The sequence below is a fragment of the Anas acuta genome, chromosome 14 (assembly GCF_963932015.1).
Source record: "Anas acuta chromosome 14, bAnaAcu1.1, whole genome shotgun sequence".
Classification (NCBI taxonomy): Eukaryota; Metazoa; Chordata; class Aves; order Anseriformes; family Anatidae; genus Anas; species Anas acuta.
Genome location: NC_088992.1, coordinates 19,478,341 through 19,495,877, shown reverse-complemented (window position 1 = coordinate 19,495,877; position 17,537 = coordinate 19,478,341). Strand labels below are relative to the sequence as shown.

At 38.5% G+C, this 17,537-nt stretch overlaps 2 protein-coding genes across 6 annotated transcripts; one reads left to right on the top strand and one right to left on the bottom strand.

Annotated features, from left to right (window-relative positions):
• Positions 1 to 354: 354 nt before the first annotated feature.
• On the bottom strand, positions 355 to 13,143 carry SLU7 (SLU7 homolog, splicing factor). 2 transcript variants are annotated; one of them, XM_068697954.1, is made up of 15 exons: positions 12,750 to 13,143; positions 11,955 to 12,108; positions 11,592 to 11,672; positions 10,846 to 11,010; positions 9,808 to 9,873; positions 8,288 to 8,335; positions 7,726 to 7,857; positions 7,338 to 7,435; positions 5,879 to 5,946; positions 5,523 to 5,662; positions 4,693 to 4,854; positions 4,176 to 4,280; positions 3,945 to 4,019; positions 3,563 to 3,667; positions 355 to 2,582 (listed from the first exon to the last, which is right to left on the bottom strand). In XM_068697954.1, the coding sequence occupies exons 1-15, from the start codon at positions 12,911 to 12,913 to the stop codon at positions 2,403 to 2,405; spliced, it is 1,743 nt and encodes a 580-aa protein (XP_068554055.1). In that variant the 5' UTR covers positions 12,914 to 13,143; the 3' UTR covers positions 355 to 2,402. The 2 variants fall into 2 exon arrangements, with proteins under 2 accessions (XP_068554055.1, XP_068554056.1); XM_068697955.1 differs by lacking the exon at positions 8,288 to 8,335.
• Positions 13,144 to 13,298: 155 nt separating this feature from the next.
• Positions 13,299 to 16,532, top strand: PTTG1 (PTTG1 regulator of sister chromatid separation, securin). 4 transcript variants are annotated; one of them, XM_068697958.1, is made up of 6 exons: positions 13,299 to 13,414; positions 13,998 to 14,100; positions 14,384 to 14,562; positions 14,992 to 15,085; positions 15,891 to 16,040; positions 16,404 to 16,532. In XM_068697958.1, exons 2-6 carry the CDS (start codon positions 14,019 to 14,021, stop codon positions 16,466 to 16,468), a joined length of 570 nt encoding a protein of 189 aa, XP_068554059.1. In that variant the 5' UTR covers positions 13,299 to 13,414; positions 13,998 to 14,018; the 3' UTR covers positions 16,469 to 16,532. The 4 variants fall into 4 exon arrangements, with proteins under 4 accessions (XP_068554059.1, XP_068554057.1, XP_068554058.1 ...); XM_068697956.1 differs by having other exon boundaries at positions 13,354 to 13,460; XM_068697957.1 differs by having other exon boundaries at positions 13,382 to 13,471.
• Positions 16,533 to 17,537: the final 1,005 nt, after the last annotated feature.

Here is a 17,537-nt window from a genome sequence, read left to right as displayed (position 1 = left end):
CATAAAATATATACGCATTAACCACAAGTTTAAAGGCTGCCTAGACCAGTGACTTATGTTTTCTTCATTCTGAATTACCTCCATTATAAAGGATCAAACCTCTAGCTACTTTTAGAGAGGTATCCAAATGGCTGAAGTAACTGGTGACATGGACCCTTTTGATACATCTTTGTCCCCCAAATTGAACATGACTCTGAAACAGCCATAGGTATCTGGGCACCTAGAGGTATTGCTGTCCAGTACTTCAAACATTACAGGCCTCAGAAGAGTTTACAGTTCAAACCAACTAATTCAGAAAAATCATTCAAGGTCAATTTGCATTCAGATCATAGCACAAGAATTTTTATCATCAGCGACAATATCAGAGAACTTTTAATATAGAGCTGCATTGCAGACTAACACAAAATTTCCACTAGCATTTTAGCATTTCTGTATACTAAATTAAAATACTCAATCCTCTAAAGGTGGCTGTGAAATCAAAAACATGGCAAGACATTTAAATTTGCACTTACTGTACATAATTCCCTGTGGAAAAAAGAAGAGTAATATGCGCTTTGAAATCATCCATAATGTAGAAAGGTCAAGACATGAGCCAACATGGAAACTCAGAAATTGAGTCACTAGTATAGCAGAAGGGAAATAATGTCCCTAATAGTTTTCCCTGTGACTTTCTAAGTCCATGTTTTTTGTGATAATATAAAAGCAACCCCTGGAAAAACTAATTTCCACTCTGAAGTTTTTCCTTTCTAGTACTTGGCTATATTAACAATTCCACCTTGAATGAAGATCCTCAGTGTCTCTAGTTTGGTACATTTCTTCAGTAAGTGCTAGAAGTACTTTGTTTTATAAGATTGATTAATCTGACCGTGGAGTTTTATGTTAATTAAGCTTTATTTTAAAGTCTGCATTCAGAATTCTGTAACAAAAATAAAGGAGAAGCAGATTTTGAGAAAAAAAATGACTCAGAAAAAGAAACCAGCCTTACAGGTGAGATTAGCTGAAACATACTACACCTTTTTTTTTTTTTTTAATTTGCTTCTACTAACTGTAGAATATGATTCATTATTTACAAAGTTGAAATTATAATCAGGTTCTTCATTAGAAGAGCTAGAATTGAAAAGTTTTCCCTGTCCTACCATTAATATAACCATACTTAATTTGGTTATATGTAAGCCACATTTAATGAGACTATTTATGCTTCTGTAGAACAAATTGCCAATCCTTCTGCCTCTAAAGCTATGGCATCAAGTTTTTCTCCCATTTTTTCATCTTTTAATAGCTACAGTGGAGAATTCCGAGTTTAAGGAGGAATACTGCTAAACATATAGCAAATGCTGCATGACATCACAAGGTATTAGTCTAACATTTAGCATTCCACCATGTAACAGGATTCCAGAAGTTGTAGAAGTAAGATGTATATTGTTTTAAAACAGAAAACCAAAAACTTAGATCTTCACACCTGATATATATGTTAACATCTGCAGAAACAATCAGAATTTAGAAAGCTCTATACAGTTTCTTCTAGCCTTCAGTGACAGGACCCGCGGGAACGGGGTTAAGCTGAGGCAGGGGAAATTTAGGCTTGACATCAGGAGGGGGTCCTTCACAGAGAGGGTGGTTGCACACTGGAACAGGCTCCCCAGGGAAGTGGTCACTGCACCGAGCCTGTCTGAATTTAAGAAGCGATTGGACTGTGCACTTAGTCACATGGTCTGAACTTTTGGGTAGACCTGTGCGGTGTCACGAGTTGGACTTGATGATCCTTAAGGGTCCCTTCCAACTCAGGATATTCTATGATTCTATGATTCTATAGCATTTGAGACCTTTATATTAATTTAACCAAAACTGTACAATCAATTTTACATTTCCAAAATTCTTACTATAAAGCGATCAAATTAACTATTTCTCCTTTTAAAGCCATGTGACAGGCAAGTCCATTTACAAATAAAAGTTAGACTTCAGGTGTACAAATTTATCTTCAACAATTTTTGCTTTATATTAACGGCAACACCTGCCGATCACTTCTTTTGGGTACTCAGTTTTACTGAATTTATTGTCTTCATGCACTGCCAAATGAATCCAGAATCTCTGGAATTACAGCCAGTATCAGATCATTTCTCTTCCAATCGAGAGTTTACAGTGGATGTATTCTTTATCATCTCTGTGTACACACACACGTATATGTATCTATACACACACAGTCATAAATTATGTGCGTACACACACACACATACAAAATTGCTCCAAGTACTGGACTGCTTACATCTACTGAAAGAAGTTTTTACCAATATCTGTGTTGCAAAGAAAATTTCTGGCATTTATTAGCCACATGGAAAGTGTCTACAGACTTGTAAACAAGTATGGAAAAAAAATCCCGTGTACTGTAATGATTTTCATTAAGGCTACTGTCCAAGAAAAGAGGCCATGGGATCATCAGGTCTCTGACGTTTCATTCTATAAGCTTCCATTTCCTCTTCTGTTGGCTCTCTGGTTTCATATACACTGTTGTATGGTCTCTTTCTCTCATCTAACTGCATAATTTCTTTAACTTGGAGGAGACGAGCCTCTTCTGCATTTAATGCCTGAAATGGAAGAGGGAAAGGGGGAGATGCAAAGAAAGTTAAAAAAAAAAAAAAAGTAAACAAACCCAAAACCAACAACAAAAAGCTTACATTATATTCTAGTATAACAAACAATTAGCAGGCAGAACAGTGGGATAAACAATGCACATCATGCCCACCTACAGCACACTTCACATGTGCTATTTGATGCTTATTTTTGAACATTTAGCATAATATGATAGTAAATTAGCATTTTGCAAACAAGATACTTTAATGCCCTTCCAATTGCCAAAATCGAGTAAGAAACTCATGGGTTTTAATCATGATCCATAAAGCACAAAAGCAGATAAGAAAGCATGTCATCTTTGTGTTTTGTTCCTGTTTCAGAGTGATTTTAAAATGAAAATGTGCTTTTTTGAAATACAAATTATCCCATTTTTCAAACTACTACTGTTGCTCCTTCTTGCTATTGAAAAGAAATTATTCTTCTACAATATTTTGATTAATCACAGTCTGACATTAATTTCCCCTGCATACCCAAGGCAGGATGTTGTGCTTGCACAGGGTCCATCCAGCAACAGTCTATAGACAGATTGTCGACAGACTTATTGCATCAGCTATGAGACTGGGCTCAAGTATGGGATAAAAAGTTCTAAGTCAAGCTTTGACAATGCCTTTGTTCTTTGATCTCAAGTTACTGTGTTCTGCAGTGTCTTTATACCTATTGCTGTAATAGGCGACTAGAAAAGAAGTCTTCTGTATCTTCCAAACTAAGTCTTCCAAAACTAGACTATTTACTGCATGTTTGCCTGACAAATAGGGAGTAAAAGCTATGTACTTTAGAACATCTAACAGCACTTTAAATTTGTTTCATCTCAAAATTAGCATCAAAGAACAGTCCACAGAATTCCACAAGAACTGTTACAGGTTTCATAAAACTAATGTTGTAAGACATATCTGAAGTTCTTTTTGCAACAGAAACACTCAAGAGTATAGCACACCTTTTTAAGTTTTTCTTGCTTCTTTTTCTCTTCACCCTCGCTGTCTGAATTAGAATTCTTCTTATGTTTCTTCTTTTTCTTCTCTTTCTGTTTCTCTTGGTGGATCTTTAAAGCCGAAAAAAAGCAGCAGTTAAGATTCAGCTAGTAAGCAGTAGCAATATTCTACCATTCTATGAACTAATTTCAAGCCATCATAACATTTAGTAAACAGTAGGGATTTTTGAGAGGTCAGTTTTGAACAGAGGTGTAAGTGACACAGCAATTCAGTTTGATGATTTTCAGACTCCTTAGAATGACTTGCATAATCTTGTAGTTATACATATGTTTGGGTCACATAAAATGCTGAGGAAAAATAGCTCCCTTAAAAAGGGAAACAACTGACCTCCATCAGTGTTTTGGGTTTTGTCACGTGTTCTTCCTCTCTAGGTTGCTCTTCTAGTAAGCTTGCTTCAGTATTCTATGCAACAGAAAAGGGAGAAGATATCCATTTACAAAGCATATTTGAAAGGGGAAGGCCAAGTTAAAAAAAAAAAAAAAAAGCAAAACCACCTAAAGTTTATGCAGATGAATGCCTTCTAGCTCTACTCAAGTAATTAAAAAAGACAATACTTACAGCAATTTCTTTCCCAGCTTCTCCTGTACAGTATGAGTACTTGACAAACGAGTGGCAGCATTTGTAACCCCACTTGCCGTCTTTCCAGTATGAACCCCAAATGCACTGCAAGAAAAGACACCACAGCAGTTGCATCTATAATACTCCCATAAGCAGGCTGCAAATTATTCCTGACATCATTTCCTAATGAGCAACCTATTCAAACAGTCCGTAAGAGGAAGTTATGAGAAATACTTTTGCAATTTTACATTAGTGTTACAGGTATGGTTCCAAAAAAAAACAAACAAAACAAAACAAAACAAAAATCACAACTCCTCATTCGCATTGCAATCATGAGAAATTAAAATTCCTCCTTAGTAGAAGAGTGTGTCACATTTACGGAAGGAGAAATTTATTTACTTGGTGTTTAGCTATATTGCACTGCATCTACTACACCTTGTTCCCTTCCAAAAGAAGATATTTATATATATATATATATGTGTGTGTGTGTGTATATTTACTTCAAGTAAGGACTTACTGTATGGTTGTTGATCTTCACATCTTCTTCATATTTAGAGCATGCAATAGCTTTCTCTTGTCCTTTGATAACTGTCCCATGTCTAGAATACTCCACGTAATCTTCTGTTTGAGCTAACAGCAACTCAGCTGGTGGGGTATCTAGATGTTCTTGTCCTCCATACTATAATGCAAAAGAAATGACATATGATAGTTTAGCAAAAAAAAAAAAAAAAAAAAAAAAAAAAGTCTATGTAGTTAAGCACACATTTAAAAAATTTCGTCTTTGGTGCCTTCTCTGTCCACACCTCTAGAACAAAATGCAACACAAAAGTGGGTAGAGACAATTAAATCTTTAGTGATTAACTAGGAGAACTATGTATCCTCCCATGGCCACTGATGTTTTCTTCTATTCCTGGAAAATTACACCAGTAATAATTCTTACTTTAGAGATTATTTCTAAGCAGGAAATCTTTTCAGACCAAACCAAAATGTGGAAAAATACAACCTTGGTATAACCAGTGCAGTACGTTCCTCCCCCTGTCAAACTTGCATCTAAGGTTTGGATTCCTACTAGTGTCAGATTTTTCACTAGAGATATTCTGACAGTTAAAGGAAGAGCTCCCAGTCATCCAAAGAAATACTAGCAGATCTTCAAAGGTTCCTACATTAAATAATATAATGAATCTAATAGATGAGATTATATATGCTTTATTGTATTGTATATAATATTGTATATATATAGAACAGCTGATGCATTTTCACATTGTAGTAGCAGTATGTATTTGTTCCCTAAGAACCAGAATTCAAACTTGACAGAATTCTTATTAAATAAAACCAAACATCTATTACCTTCTCTAAGATGCTTTCTTTCTGCTGCGCCTTGAAATCTTCTTTTTTCACTTTGAAGGATTTATAGAGTAGCTCTAATTTTGTAGGGTCCGCCTGAAGATGCACTTCTGAGCCTTTGTCATAAGCCTCCCAAGCAAACACTGTGTTAACAGGAAGCATCAACGTTTTTTTCTCAAAATATATTCACATTATTATCTTTAATTTTCTAATAGTTTGAAAGAAAGACTCAATTTAAATCTAGAAAGATTTCTCTTTTGAAAAAAAAGTGTTGCTAACTTAAGTCTTTAAAATCCATTTTTTGAAAACAGAACAAAAAAAAACAAACCCCATGAAACCACAGAAAAATAAACACTTACACTGAGTCTGTGCCATTGAAATGGTATCTCCAGTGTAACGAACGAAGTTATCACCTGCATAACCAACCCTGCAGGAAAGAATGATATTATTTTTAGCATGCAGATAACATGATTTTCTTTTAATCAAATCACGTAACACCAACAGGAAGTAAAAATTTTCCTTTATGTCCTGAGTTACCAACGGAGGGAGAGAAGCATTCATTCAATACATGAAATTAAAGTCTAGACTCACAATACAGTCATGACAGTATTAGACAGCACTTTAGAGTACTCATGCTACAGAGTCTTGGAGCTGTCTGGGATACCGTGAGTCAGGTCTGGGCCTAATTGCACAGTAATTGCACAAGCAGTACGTGATACTGTACCACTGACCTCTGCTTTTGGATTTGTGAATCTCTCCTTCTGCTCAGCCAATTTCAAGCTAGGAAATAATTTTACTGCCCTGTTACCTTTTGCACACCCCTTGTAGAGGCTGAAAAAGAGCAGATGGAACACAGGCTGAAAATGAAATAATGTTGACAATTCAGTTTCCTACTGTTTTCATCTCCCAAAGCCCCTCTGAAAAGCTTAGTCTGCAATGCTGTTGCAGAAACACAGACTGAACAAAGGTCAAATTACAACTCCAGAGAGAAATTAATGCATCTTAATCTGAAAATAAAATTGACTGTCATTATTCTTGCTGGAGACAGGGAGAGGTGGAAAGAGCATTATTTGCTAGCAGTTAGCCACTGCCATTCTATTTCAGGCAGGAAGCTAATCCAATTACAGTACCCTGAATAACATTTCTACTCACAGCCTGTCTACTCTGTATGTCCACAGAGCAACATGGGTCAAGGAAGGGTCACAGCTCAAGTGCTTGACTTGGGTTTTAAGTAAGACAGCCTTATGTGCAACCCAAAGCCTACCTGTGGCATTCCGTAATTGTCTATCTAGACAATGCCAAAGTTTTCAGACTTTTTCTGTGCAGACTCCATTAATACACAGGGAGCTTTTGATCCTAGTTCAGGCATCTAGTCAGATACCATAGATACTCCAGGATAGTCTCCAGGGCTGAATGCCTCCCAACAAAAAAAGGGTTGAAATTTTAGATCCATTACTGAAAATACTTTATGTGTATAACGTTACTGTTCACCGATATCTCTTCTACTTACAACAGTGTTCTAATCCTTGATCTACATCAGATTAGTACACAGAATGGTAGTTCCTGCATCCCTGAGGATTAAAGTCCACTATCACTAACACACTACTTTTATATATTAAAAACAAAAATGTGTTAATAAATAAAACATTTTTTCCATGTTTACTATAAAGCATTATTGAAAGACTCTTCTATCCATAACTGACTAGGGATTCATTAATAAAAAGACACACAGATATGAAATAAAAGACAAAACTTTTAGAGCAGTCTCATTTTTAAGAGTTTTGTTTGGTACACAAGCATGACCCTGTTTTAACTTACTCATCTGGATTCTTGCCTGTATTGGCATATGGGTTCTCTCTCATCGCTCTTGTTTTGGGATCATAATAAGCAGAGTTTGGATCTAGATTCCTTAGGTACTAGGAGGAAAAAAAGCACATACAACATAAAAGATATTTGATTAAAACTTATGATTTTTAAAGAATTGAAATTACTGCTGTATCCCCCAACTTAGAAATTTTAAAATAAGGGAATATCTGTGCAAGAGATAGACCTTGAAGAAGTTATAACAGGAGCAGGAAGAGAACTGTGGACAGACTTTAACCTCTAAACCCTGAGACCCATACTCAAACACACTAATAATTGAGGGTATGAATTTTAAAATTAATTAATATAAATATAAAAGGAAAAAATTAAGTTCTTTACTCACTTTTGCAATATCTTCCCGAATACGTAAATTTCGGACTGTGATGCGTCTTTTAGAGTCAAAGTTCTGCCCAGGCATATCAATGTCATCTGCATATTTATCTTCATCTTCATCTTCGCTGTTACGATCTCTTTCCTGAGGAGAGAAACAGAAAACTTCCCAGAGACAAGTACAATAATCTGATTATAGTGGTTTCATTAAAAAATGGACCTAAACATGCAAATCTACCATGTAGATACACTCAGCATTTCAGAAATACTGATTAAGGGACTTCCATTTCCTCCAGTTACAAAAATGTCACTGTGACAATATTAAAACAATAGTTATCTTGGGCAAAATATACCATGCAAATAACAATGTTACTTGCTTGCACCTCTAAGGTTTGACAACACGTGTGACTTAAAAAACCCTCAATGAAATCCAACAACCTCTTCCAAAAGGGAACAGGCAACCAGTGGCATGAACCCAACATTGAAACCCTTATGCCACCCTTGTTTTGCTATTCCACTAACTATGGGTCTTTTTTTTCCTGCCCATGGTGTGATGCAATGGGTAATCATCTTACTGTCTGGGAATTTGGTTCCTCTTCTCCCCACTGGTGTCTTGGGGAGTTCTGCAGCAAACAAAGAGCACATCAGCAGAGAAGAAGAGAAGACAAGATAGTGCAGAGAAGAAAAATGGCAGGGAGATAAAGACCAATCAAAGCAGAGCTTTGAGGCTGGTTGCGAAAATACAATGCACACAACGCACAAAGATCACTACATTTTGGATGTTCTAAAATAGAGTTGGTAAGTATCACTATTACAGACACAAGCTGGAGACCTTTTCACTGGATTACAAACCAAATTTCTAGAATTTACTTTTCTTGTAAAGGCTTTGAACTGTCACTGTGATCTAAAGCTTGTTACATCTCTGAACACTAATGATTTAGACTAAGATATTTCTTATCATGTAAATGTAACTAAGATCCACCTCTAAAACCTTAAAAAAATCTGTATTAAAGAGATATGTATGCTACTATTTTGTTAGGACTGACAGGAATAAATTATGGCTTCTGATTCATGCTTGGTAATCTAGCGAAACACAGCCAGATTTTTCATTAACCTGTTTAGCCCTTAACCTGAGAGTAATTACCATGGCAGAACCGTCCAAAAAAAAAAAAAAAAAGTATATGGAAGCTAAAAATGTTTGTGGTGAACACAGGCATCAAAAACAAACAAAAAACACTTTTATACCCATAAGATCAGTAGTCCGTATTTTGTGTTGGGTCAGAAATTTAGGTCATTCTGCCATCTAGTGACTAAATGAAAGGTGATAATCATGGAAAATGGAGACCCGATCATATGCAGTCTATTGGTTGATGGTGGTTTTAAATATATATTTTTAAGAATACCACTTAAAAAAAATACTTTTGTCCAGTAACGATCTCTGCTTTTTCACCATTTTATAAACTTAAAATATCATAAATTACTTTAAAAATCTGAATTTTGTATCAATGATCATCAAAAGTGGTGCCTATAATCTCAGGGGAGCTTGTAGAAGTTAACAGAAGATGCATACTCTTCAGTTACATGCCAAAGGGAAGTAGATACGTATATTCAGCCTTCAAATAATCAGACACACTACAAGTAGTCAAAGCAATGACTGAAGAAGAAGAAGTTTGGGTTTAAGATAAAGAAAATACCTTCGCATTCCTATTTATACTAAGCATTACTAAATCTGCATAATAATCAGTGCTCCAACATCAGTCAGACAAAACAGTCCTTAAATACTTAAAACATGTCTCTATGTGAACTGAATTCCATGGAAAACAAGCTTTCTAATCCAAAATTCCACATAATTAATTTTAGAAGATTAATAATCAAACATTTTTTGCCCAAAAGGGAAGTACTGTCATTTAGAAGAAAGTATTCTGAATTCTTGTATGTGTCACAAAATAAGCTGGTGCTGGGAAGAGCTTTCAATTACTGAAGAGTATTAAAAGCAGTAGAAAAACAAGTACAGAGAATAAAAGCATCAGAGAAGTAACCTGTTCTATTTTCACTCAGCCTAAACAAAAATAAATTAGGAGTTTGATTTACTTACCACTTGCTCCAGCTTTCCTGATGCTAACTCCTCCTGAAGCTTCTGCGCTTTCAGTGTACGTTTGGCCTGCATATCACACAAATGCATTTATTTTAATATTGCCTTTTAATAGCAAGTATATAGTAACATCATAAGAATTTCTTGTGATCGCTGCCATTTAAAATCTATTCACTATTATAAGAAAATGGACATTTAATTCTTTGGGTGCTCGTATAAAAAAAAAATAAAAAAACAGAGCCTAGAGATAGTCTCCTCTACACCTATGCTTAACCACAGTGCTTTTAGAGCCTCAAGGAAACTATATATACTAACCACTTTACTGTTATATTACATGGGTAAATAAACCGATTCACCAGAGCTTATGCAGCTATACCATTACTACGTCCATTGTAATTAAAGAAAACACAGCTTATTTTAGTTCAGTAGTTTTTAAAAAACAAATATGCTTTATTATTGTGTCCTCATAATCTAGTTAGGAACATCAGTGTATAAGGTAGTTCATGACAGATGCTGCAAGCATTTATGTTTCACACAGGAACCATCAAATTTTATCATCTAACATGACATTTTAAAGCAGAATGAAGTGATTTTTTTACATGTATTTGACATCACCGAACCACAGAGACATGTACAACTAGTTCCCTGCTCCACAATGGGAAGACAAAGGATTCCTAAGTAACAAAAATATGAATGAGCTTACAAATACAGCTTTATTGACTCTAGGTAGTAAAGCCACCTTAGAAATTCCTTTCTTGCCTGCAATTTAACGTTCATCTTGGTTAATAAACTCTAGAGCTTGTCTAGTAAAAAGTAAGCAATCTGGAGAGACACTTCATTTATTGCAGACCCATACTCAGTTGTCTGTTCTGGTTTCAACTTTCAGTTCAAGTGAAGTTTGCTATCAAACACAGAATCCACCCCGCTTTCCATTATGAATACCGCACAAGGTCCAACATTAGCAGTGCAAGTAGCAAGCACTCCTCCACCTACTGAAGCCAAACGCTGAACTTTTCCCAGTGAACTATAATGCCTACGCACCAGATCAACCTTGGCATATTCCTCTACAATCTTCATGTGCTCTTCTGGGTTATATCCATTCCAACGATCTCGCTTTCCATCGTAATCAAACATCAGTTCAGGTTGCACATGTTCATCTGGCGCAATATTCATGCCTGTGTATTTTGCTCCAACTTTCCTGGGTCTCTGAAAAAAATAAATAAATGCATTGGTCATTTAGATTGGAATATGCTACTTGCTAAGACACACAGCTTTAAAAACAGTATCAATGGAGCTCTTCTAAAGCCAGTTAAATTCAACACAATAAGCCTCCAAATTCTAAGTAAACACGAGAAGTTCAATTCTGTATTTTAAAGTAATACAACTGACTCAAAAGTACCAATTACTGACTCTATTTTCAACAGTTAAAGAAGTGATTAAAATAACTTCTGGGGACTGCTTCTAGCTGACATGAAACAGACAGCCACAGCAGCATCTGAGTTAAATTAACATGAAGAACTAAAAGCCAACCTTTTACTTTAGTGCTTATCACAAACAGAATTGATAAACACCACCCTGAACAGTAGCTTTTTTTCTTCACTTTTCTCTTGTGTCTTCTACATAACTACTGTTTCAGAATCTTTCAAACAGAATTTTGATACTTGTAACCTTTTTCAAAGTAACTTTTTCAAAATAGTAGTTTTTAATGAAAAATAGCTAGCTAAATTTAAGATTAGAACTCGTGTTGTTTTCAAAGCCATTAGAACATCAACAATGGTCAAGTTTACCTCCATGCAGTCTTTCTTTTTGTGTGTCAATGCACCACAGTTCTCACAAGCTCCTTTACGATATCGGGTAGCTACTGCATGCTAAACAACAGAAAAGACAATCATTGTACAAAATTGTGGCAACATTCGTGTATGTGTTTCCATCAACTAATTCATTTTTTTCAATACCACTAAAGCACATATGCTCTAGCCAAACCCCAAATGCTTATTTTGGTTATCACCAAACACAGGGACATACTTGCTGAATACAAATTCCCAGCTCTTGCCCCCCCCAAAAAACACAGACCCAGAAATTGCAGGATGTCAATAACTCTTATTTCCTCAAAAAAAACCTTTATTTTAGGACAAAAACATCTTGCACACCTCTTGAACTCCTCGTTTGTACCAATCTCCAGAAGAGCTGTACTGTTTCTGCTTCTCTGGCTGGGGTCTCTGGTGCTTTAGTGTAGGCCTTTTAGAAGGATCTATGTACCATGGCACTGAGGAAATGTACTGAGGAATATGAGGATTGATATCTCTGTAAAAGATATCACGAAATAAATACGTGGGACAGGAAAAGAAAAAAACAAACTCGTGATTTAGCTTAACAAATAACTTTTACATTAAGTTCAATGCTTTAAAAGTGATAATAATAACTGAAGCTGTAATGCATTCCAAAGAAGTAAGGTCATCTTAAGTATGTAAACAGACTTTTTTGAGATTTTGTTACCATTAATTCACCTAAACTCCTGACTCCAAACTAAATACTTCCTTCTACAGTTACTGAGCACAAGAATATTAATGCTTCTCTTTCCAGAGGCCATAGGATGGTGAGCAGGAGCCTTGTAGATGCAACAGAGAAAAGGAATAAACAAACTGTAAAGTCCCCCAGTACTTTGTGTGCACCCCTTGTAAAACACTCCTTGTCGGTGTTCGCATCTCCCCAACAGATCAGGTAAACAGTGATTTATTGTGCTAACACCCCAGCAGCTCAGATGAACACTTTGTTCTGGAAGCAGAAACGCCTGTGTTCCGAGACAGACCGGAACGTTCAAAGCAAATTCACGAAACCGCGCAGTTTCCTTCCGCAGCGCGTCCTGCGCCCCTCCGAACCCCGCAGTGCCACGGGCAGCAGGCCTGCTGACCTGTGCCTGTAGCCAGCACGCTAACGAGACTTACTTCCCTTCTTCGTCCACTTCAGCAGGCGCGTTTCCCAGCTTTCTCTGCTCCTCCAGCTCCTTCTTCTTCCTCCAGTCTTCCCTCGTCATCTTCTTGGGCTCCTCCAGGCCCACCTCGCCCGGGCCCCCCGCGGCAGCGCCGCCGGCGGCCGCCCCAGCCGCCATTTTGTCTGCCTCCAACCGAGACCCCCACACGGAGCCGGCCCGACGCCGCTGGGCAGCACGCCTCGCGCAGCTTTACTTTGTTGTTTTTCTACCCTTCCCCTCCTTCAGCGGCGGCGCGCGTCCCTCCGCAAGGCCGCGGTGACGGAGCGGTGACGGAGCGGTGACGCAGCCACGCCGTGACCCCGCCTCCCCCGGCCCTCCCTGCCGCCCGTCTCCCAGCTACCCCGCGGCACCGCGCCGCCACCCCACCATGCACCGCGGCTCCTCCTCGAGCCCCGCCCCTTGAGGGCCCCGCCCCCCGCGGCGGCCTCACGCCGGTACCGCAGCAACGCCGCGGCGGCGGGGGCGGGGCCGCTCCTGCCCGGTTCTGGCCCGCCCACTGGCGCTGCTGAGCCAATCGAGTGCCTGAGCGTTGGTCAAAGCAGCCAATGGGAGAGGCGGGGGCGATTTAAGAGCTGGCAGCGGGAGGGCGGTGCCTTAGGGCTCGTGCCGTTGCTGGAGGTGAGGCGGGACCGTGGCGGGACCGTGGCGGGACCGTGGCGGAGAGGTAGCGGAGAGGTAGCGCCGGGTGCTCCCCCACGGACAGGGTCACCTCCTACCAGCTCGGGTTGGTCAGGGCCCCATCCAGCCTGGCTTGGAGCACTTCCAGGGATGGGCCACCAGCAGCTTCTCTGGGCAGCCCGTGCCAGGGCCTCGCTGCCCTCATGGTGTTGCTTTCCTTTGTGGAGTAAGCAGCAATAAACACCATAGAAAAGTCATGCAGTGACCCGGAGATACAGGGCCTTGCTGTGTAAGATTGCTAGGGAAACCTTGCAACTTTCTCAAATCCCTGTGCCCTCCTAGGGGGTTGTGAGCTTGCCATGTGCATGGATACCTTCAGATACAAGCATGTAGTCAAGCTATTATGACTTGAAGCATGTTGTTCTCCACTCAGAAACCTTAGTATTGTCTATGACAAAAGCCAGATGACTTTCACATCTTCCACTTCTCAGAACCAGCTCTGCCTGTAGTGCTGTTTAAAAACTGTGCTGTGCTGAAATAAATGATAAGAACTGATTTCTTCTTTTTCTCTGTATCTTTCTAGAGCGGTCTCATCAGCCTGAAGATGACAACTCTCATCTTCTTAGATAAGGAGAATGGTGAAGTTGGTGCTGCTAAGAATCAATTAAGACACCCTTCAGGATCATGTGCGTATATGCCCTGCTAAAGTAGTGGGGAACAGAGTAAGGTGCATGAATTGTGTTTCATTATTCACCGATTTGAACAGAGAGCAAAATTGCTGAATTAGATACAACTGATAAGCTTAGTTTTATTTTTGTTATGAAAGTGAAAATCACTTCTCTTTCACAGAGAGGGCTTATGCTTCTGAATTATAAGTAGAGAATGACAACTTGCTTTCTAATGTGCACCTAATGAAGCAGGCTTTAGGGTTGACATGGTGCTAAAGCTTGTTCTTTTCTTCCACTCCAGCAAAAGTCTTATCTGAAAGAACTCAAGTCACTACACCGCTTCCTAAAAAAGCAATTAAAGCATCTCCAGCCACATCACACTCTGTCAGAAAGGCTCTTGGAGATGTGAATAGGACTGTAGGAGTCACAAACAAGAAAGAGCAGATGAGACAGGAAAATCAGCCTTGCACTGCAAAGAAAGTAAGTACAACTGCCTTTCCACCAAGGGTGGATGGGAGGGAAGGAAAGGGTGTAGGGCTTACCTACATAGATACAAGGCATGCAACAACTTTGTGAATATATAAAAGTAAAGAAGTGGCTCTAGAGAAAATATTGGCTGAGTTACTGTCTTGTTCATGTTCTGGTTAGCAGGACTTTAATATAATGAGCCTAAATGTTGTACAGCAGGGATTTGTTGCCAGTGCATAAAGTACAGTTAGAAAAGCTAAGCAGCATAAGGGCAAATGCTTCAGCTACCTTGCATTGAAGGTGTTAAAATTTAGATGTAACTGAGGACTGTATTCTTCAAGTGTTCTTGTCTTCTCTGTGCTGGGCAGCTTTATGGACAAAAAGGATACTGCATTTAAAAAAAAAACAGATTAGCTCAAGTAATATCTTTCTCTTGTTAAGGTTGCTGAAAAGGCTGCTGGATTAGAGAGCCAGGATGTGATACTTGAAGAACCCTTCCTTGAAATAGAAAACATGTTTTGCTATGATCCTGGAGGTAAGAGTTCTTTGTAATTATTAGAACAAAGAATCAGGCTTTAAGTGTTGACACCGTTGTAAGACTGGCCACGTTGCAGTGGTAAACAACCTGATGTGCTTCTCCAGAGTCCATTCTTAAGCATAAGGGCATTCACCATTTTTTGAAGCACCACCTCATTTGTGTTTGAATGTTTTAACTGCAATACTTGTGCTCCAAACATGTAGTCTCCGTGTCTGTTATAGTGGCAGGAAGCTAGTTCCAAATAACCAAGTTATAGTTCTTATTTCATTAAATGGCATCTAGCAGGCAACCATATAAATAAAGGGCTACTTGAATGTGGACTTCTCCTAAGAGTGTGCCAAGACAGTATTCTGTAACAAGAGAAATCCCTACTCTGTGGGATGAAATAGTTGAAACTTCTAAAACCATTCTTTATCTCTGTGACGAGGAGAGTTGTCTCAGTTCTTCACAATGTGCCTTCAAACAGTCCAGGTTATGTTGAAGTAAATGTGCAAAAGCTATTGTACTGAAGACTATAATTTTAGTGTTGGTTTAAACGTGCTGTTTGTAGTTCCCAGTGTAGTGATTGAAAAGAAACTCCTAAAAGCTCCTGCTTTACACTAGCAGTTACATACACTTGGATAAGTGTTAGCATAGAAGATTTTATGGGCAGCTAAGGGGTGGCTGCAAATAAGCACCCTGTAAGATGTAACTAACAGACTGAGTTGTTTTGGAACTACTTTTACTTCATTTAATCTAGAATGACTGCAGCTTCCCATGCTACTGTACACTGTTACTATACTACTCTGTCTTTCCCAAATAGACTTTGAGAATTTTGATCTTCCTGAAGAGGACAGAGTAAGCGATATCAACCTGTGTGGTGCTCCTCTCAAGATATTTACAAGCACTGCTGAAAAACCACTGAACATGTGTCTTTCACCTGTGAAGACTGAAGAGATGTCATGGGAGTCTAGTAAGTGGAAAACTAGTATGAGTTTCAGTGCATACAGTGCTCATTAGTGGTCTGGGAGGAAAGGCTGCAAGAGTGAACTGTCATTGCTGTCATAAGCACCAGAATAGCACACTTATATCAAGCAACTCTTGGTATACAGCCAAGCTGAATGTAACTGGTCAACTCCACTAACAGTGGTCTCAAAGCCATATTGCTGTGTAGCTTTCTGCAGTGTATTGCTAAATGACTAGTTAGGATGAGTTGTCCAACAGTATTTCCCATAGTCATTCAAGTGGTTTATGCGAACTCACTAGGAGCTAGCTTACATGAGACTAAAATTCTGGGCTTTGTGAGAAACTGATTTGCTGTATTTCTAACTTTCAGACTTTCTACAATCAACTGCTGACTTCATCTCTACACTGGATGAGATCATTGATATGCATCTATGAAACTATGAGCTTCAAAAGCATATTCCAAAGTTTCTGTTGAGTGCTATACTTGTAATTAAGCTTTTAATAAAGGTTAGTTTAATGTGTGTAATATGGGACTTCTCTATTTTCTGTAGAGCTAATATACCAAGGGCATAAGATGCAGGTAGTAAAATACTGCTTTGAAAACAAGGCTATTTGACAAGATATTAAAGCTGCACACATGAAATCATTTTTGATATAATGCAAATTACTATTGCTAGTACTGCTCTGGCACTTCACTTCTTGAACATATTTGCTCTTCTTCTCAGTGGTTGGCTTAGACACATTAGTGGTTGGCATCTTAGATCCTTATGCAGATGTGTACTTAGACTTCCACTTAGTCTTATAATTGTCACTGCATTATGTGGCTTTCACTGTTGGTATTGTCTATGCTCTGTGAGGCAAGGATGGAAGAACCCTCATCCTTTATGTCACAAGTGCAAATTCAGTAGTTTCTTCTTTCACACTTGTAATGGTCTCAGTTCCTTTTCATAATGGTGTGAGACAAGTCAGCTATGGAGGTGGTATGACTTATAGTTGGCTGCTATCCAGCACTGGATAAGACTTGGTTTGAGGTGACTTTACTTCATCAAGGTTGCAACAGGCTATTCCATCTTAGTGCAAGTTTTATGAAGCTTGTACAGGTGATTCCTGATACATTCTATAAACAGCTGCTTGAAGTTCAGCCAGTCTTTGGGAATTTGTTACTAGACAATTCCCAACCTTTAATCTGGTAGGCATAGAAATTTGCTATTTCTTTTGCTATTTTTTCCATTTTAATTTTTCATTTTCATTTCATTTGCTATTCTTTCTCTAGATTCAAGCCAAGGGCAAGAAATTTTTTAAAAAAATCAGAAGGATATCTAACAAAAAGGACATGATTAAAGGCAATTCTGTACAGAGACTTCAGGTTTCTGCAGATCCTTTCTTGAGTGATAAGAAGCATTAAAATTAGCTGTGCCTTGGCTGAGATCAAAGTTTGGGTATGTTCTGCTAGCCATGGGTGTTGAGACCCAACTATAAAGTTCGGGTTAACAATTAAAGTGAG

Excerpts from the sequence above, each read along its gene's own strand:
- SLU7 (XM_068697954.1), bottom strand. The coding sequence starts at position 12,913 with ATGGCGGCTGGGGCGGCCGCCGGCGGCGCTGCCGCGGGGGGCCCGGGC. Across the intron at positions 8,336-9,807 it reads CAGGAAAGCTGGAGCAAGTG|AACTCCCCAAGACACCAGTG; the intron begins GTAAGTAAATCA and ends TGTTTGCTGCAG. Across the intron at positions 7,436-7,725 it reads TTCGGGAAGATATTGCAAAA|TACCTAAGGAATCTAGATCC; the intron begins GTGAGTAAAGAA and ends TTTTCCTCCTAG.
- PTTG1 (XM_068697958.1), top strand. The coding sequence starts at position 14,019 with ATGACAACTCTCATCTTCTTAGATAAGGAGAATGGTGAAGTTGGTGCT. Across the intron at positions 14,101-14,383 it reads AAGACACCCTTCAGGATCAT|CAAAAGTCTTATCTGAAAGA; the intron begins GTGCGTATATGC and ends CTTCCACTCCAG. Across the intron at positions 15,086-15,890 it reads GTTTTGCTATGATCCTGGAG|ACTTTGAGAATTTTGATCTT; the intron begins GTAAGAGTTCTT and ends TTTCCCAAATAG.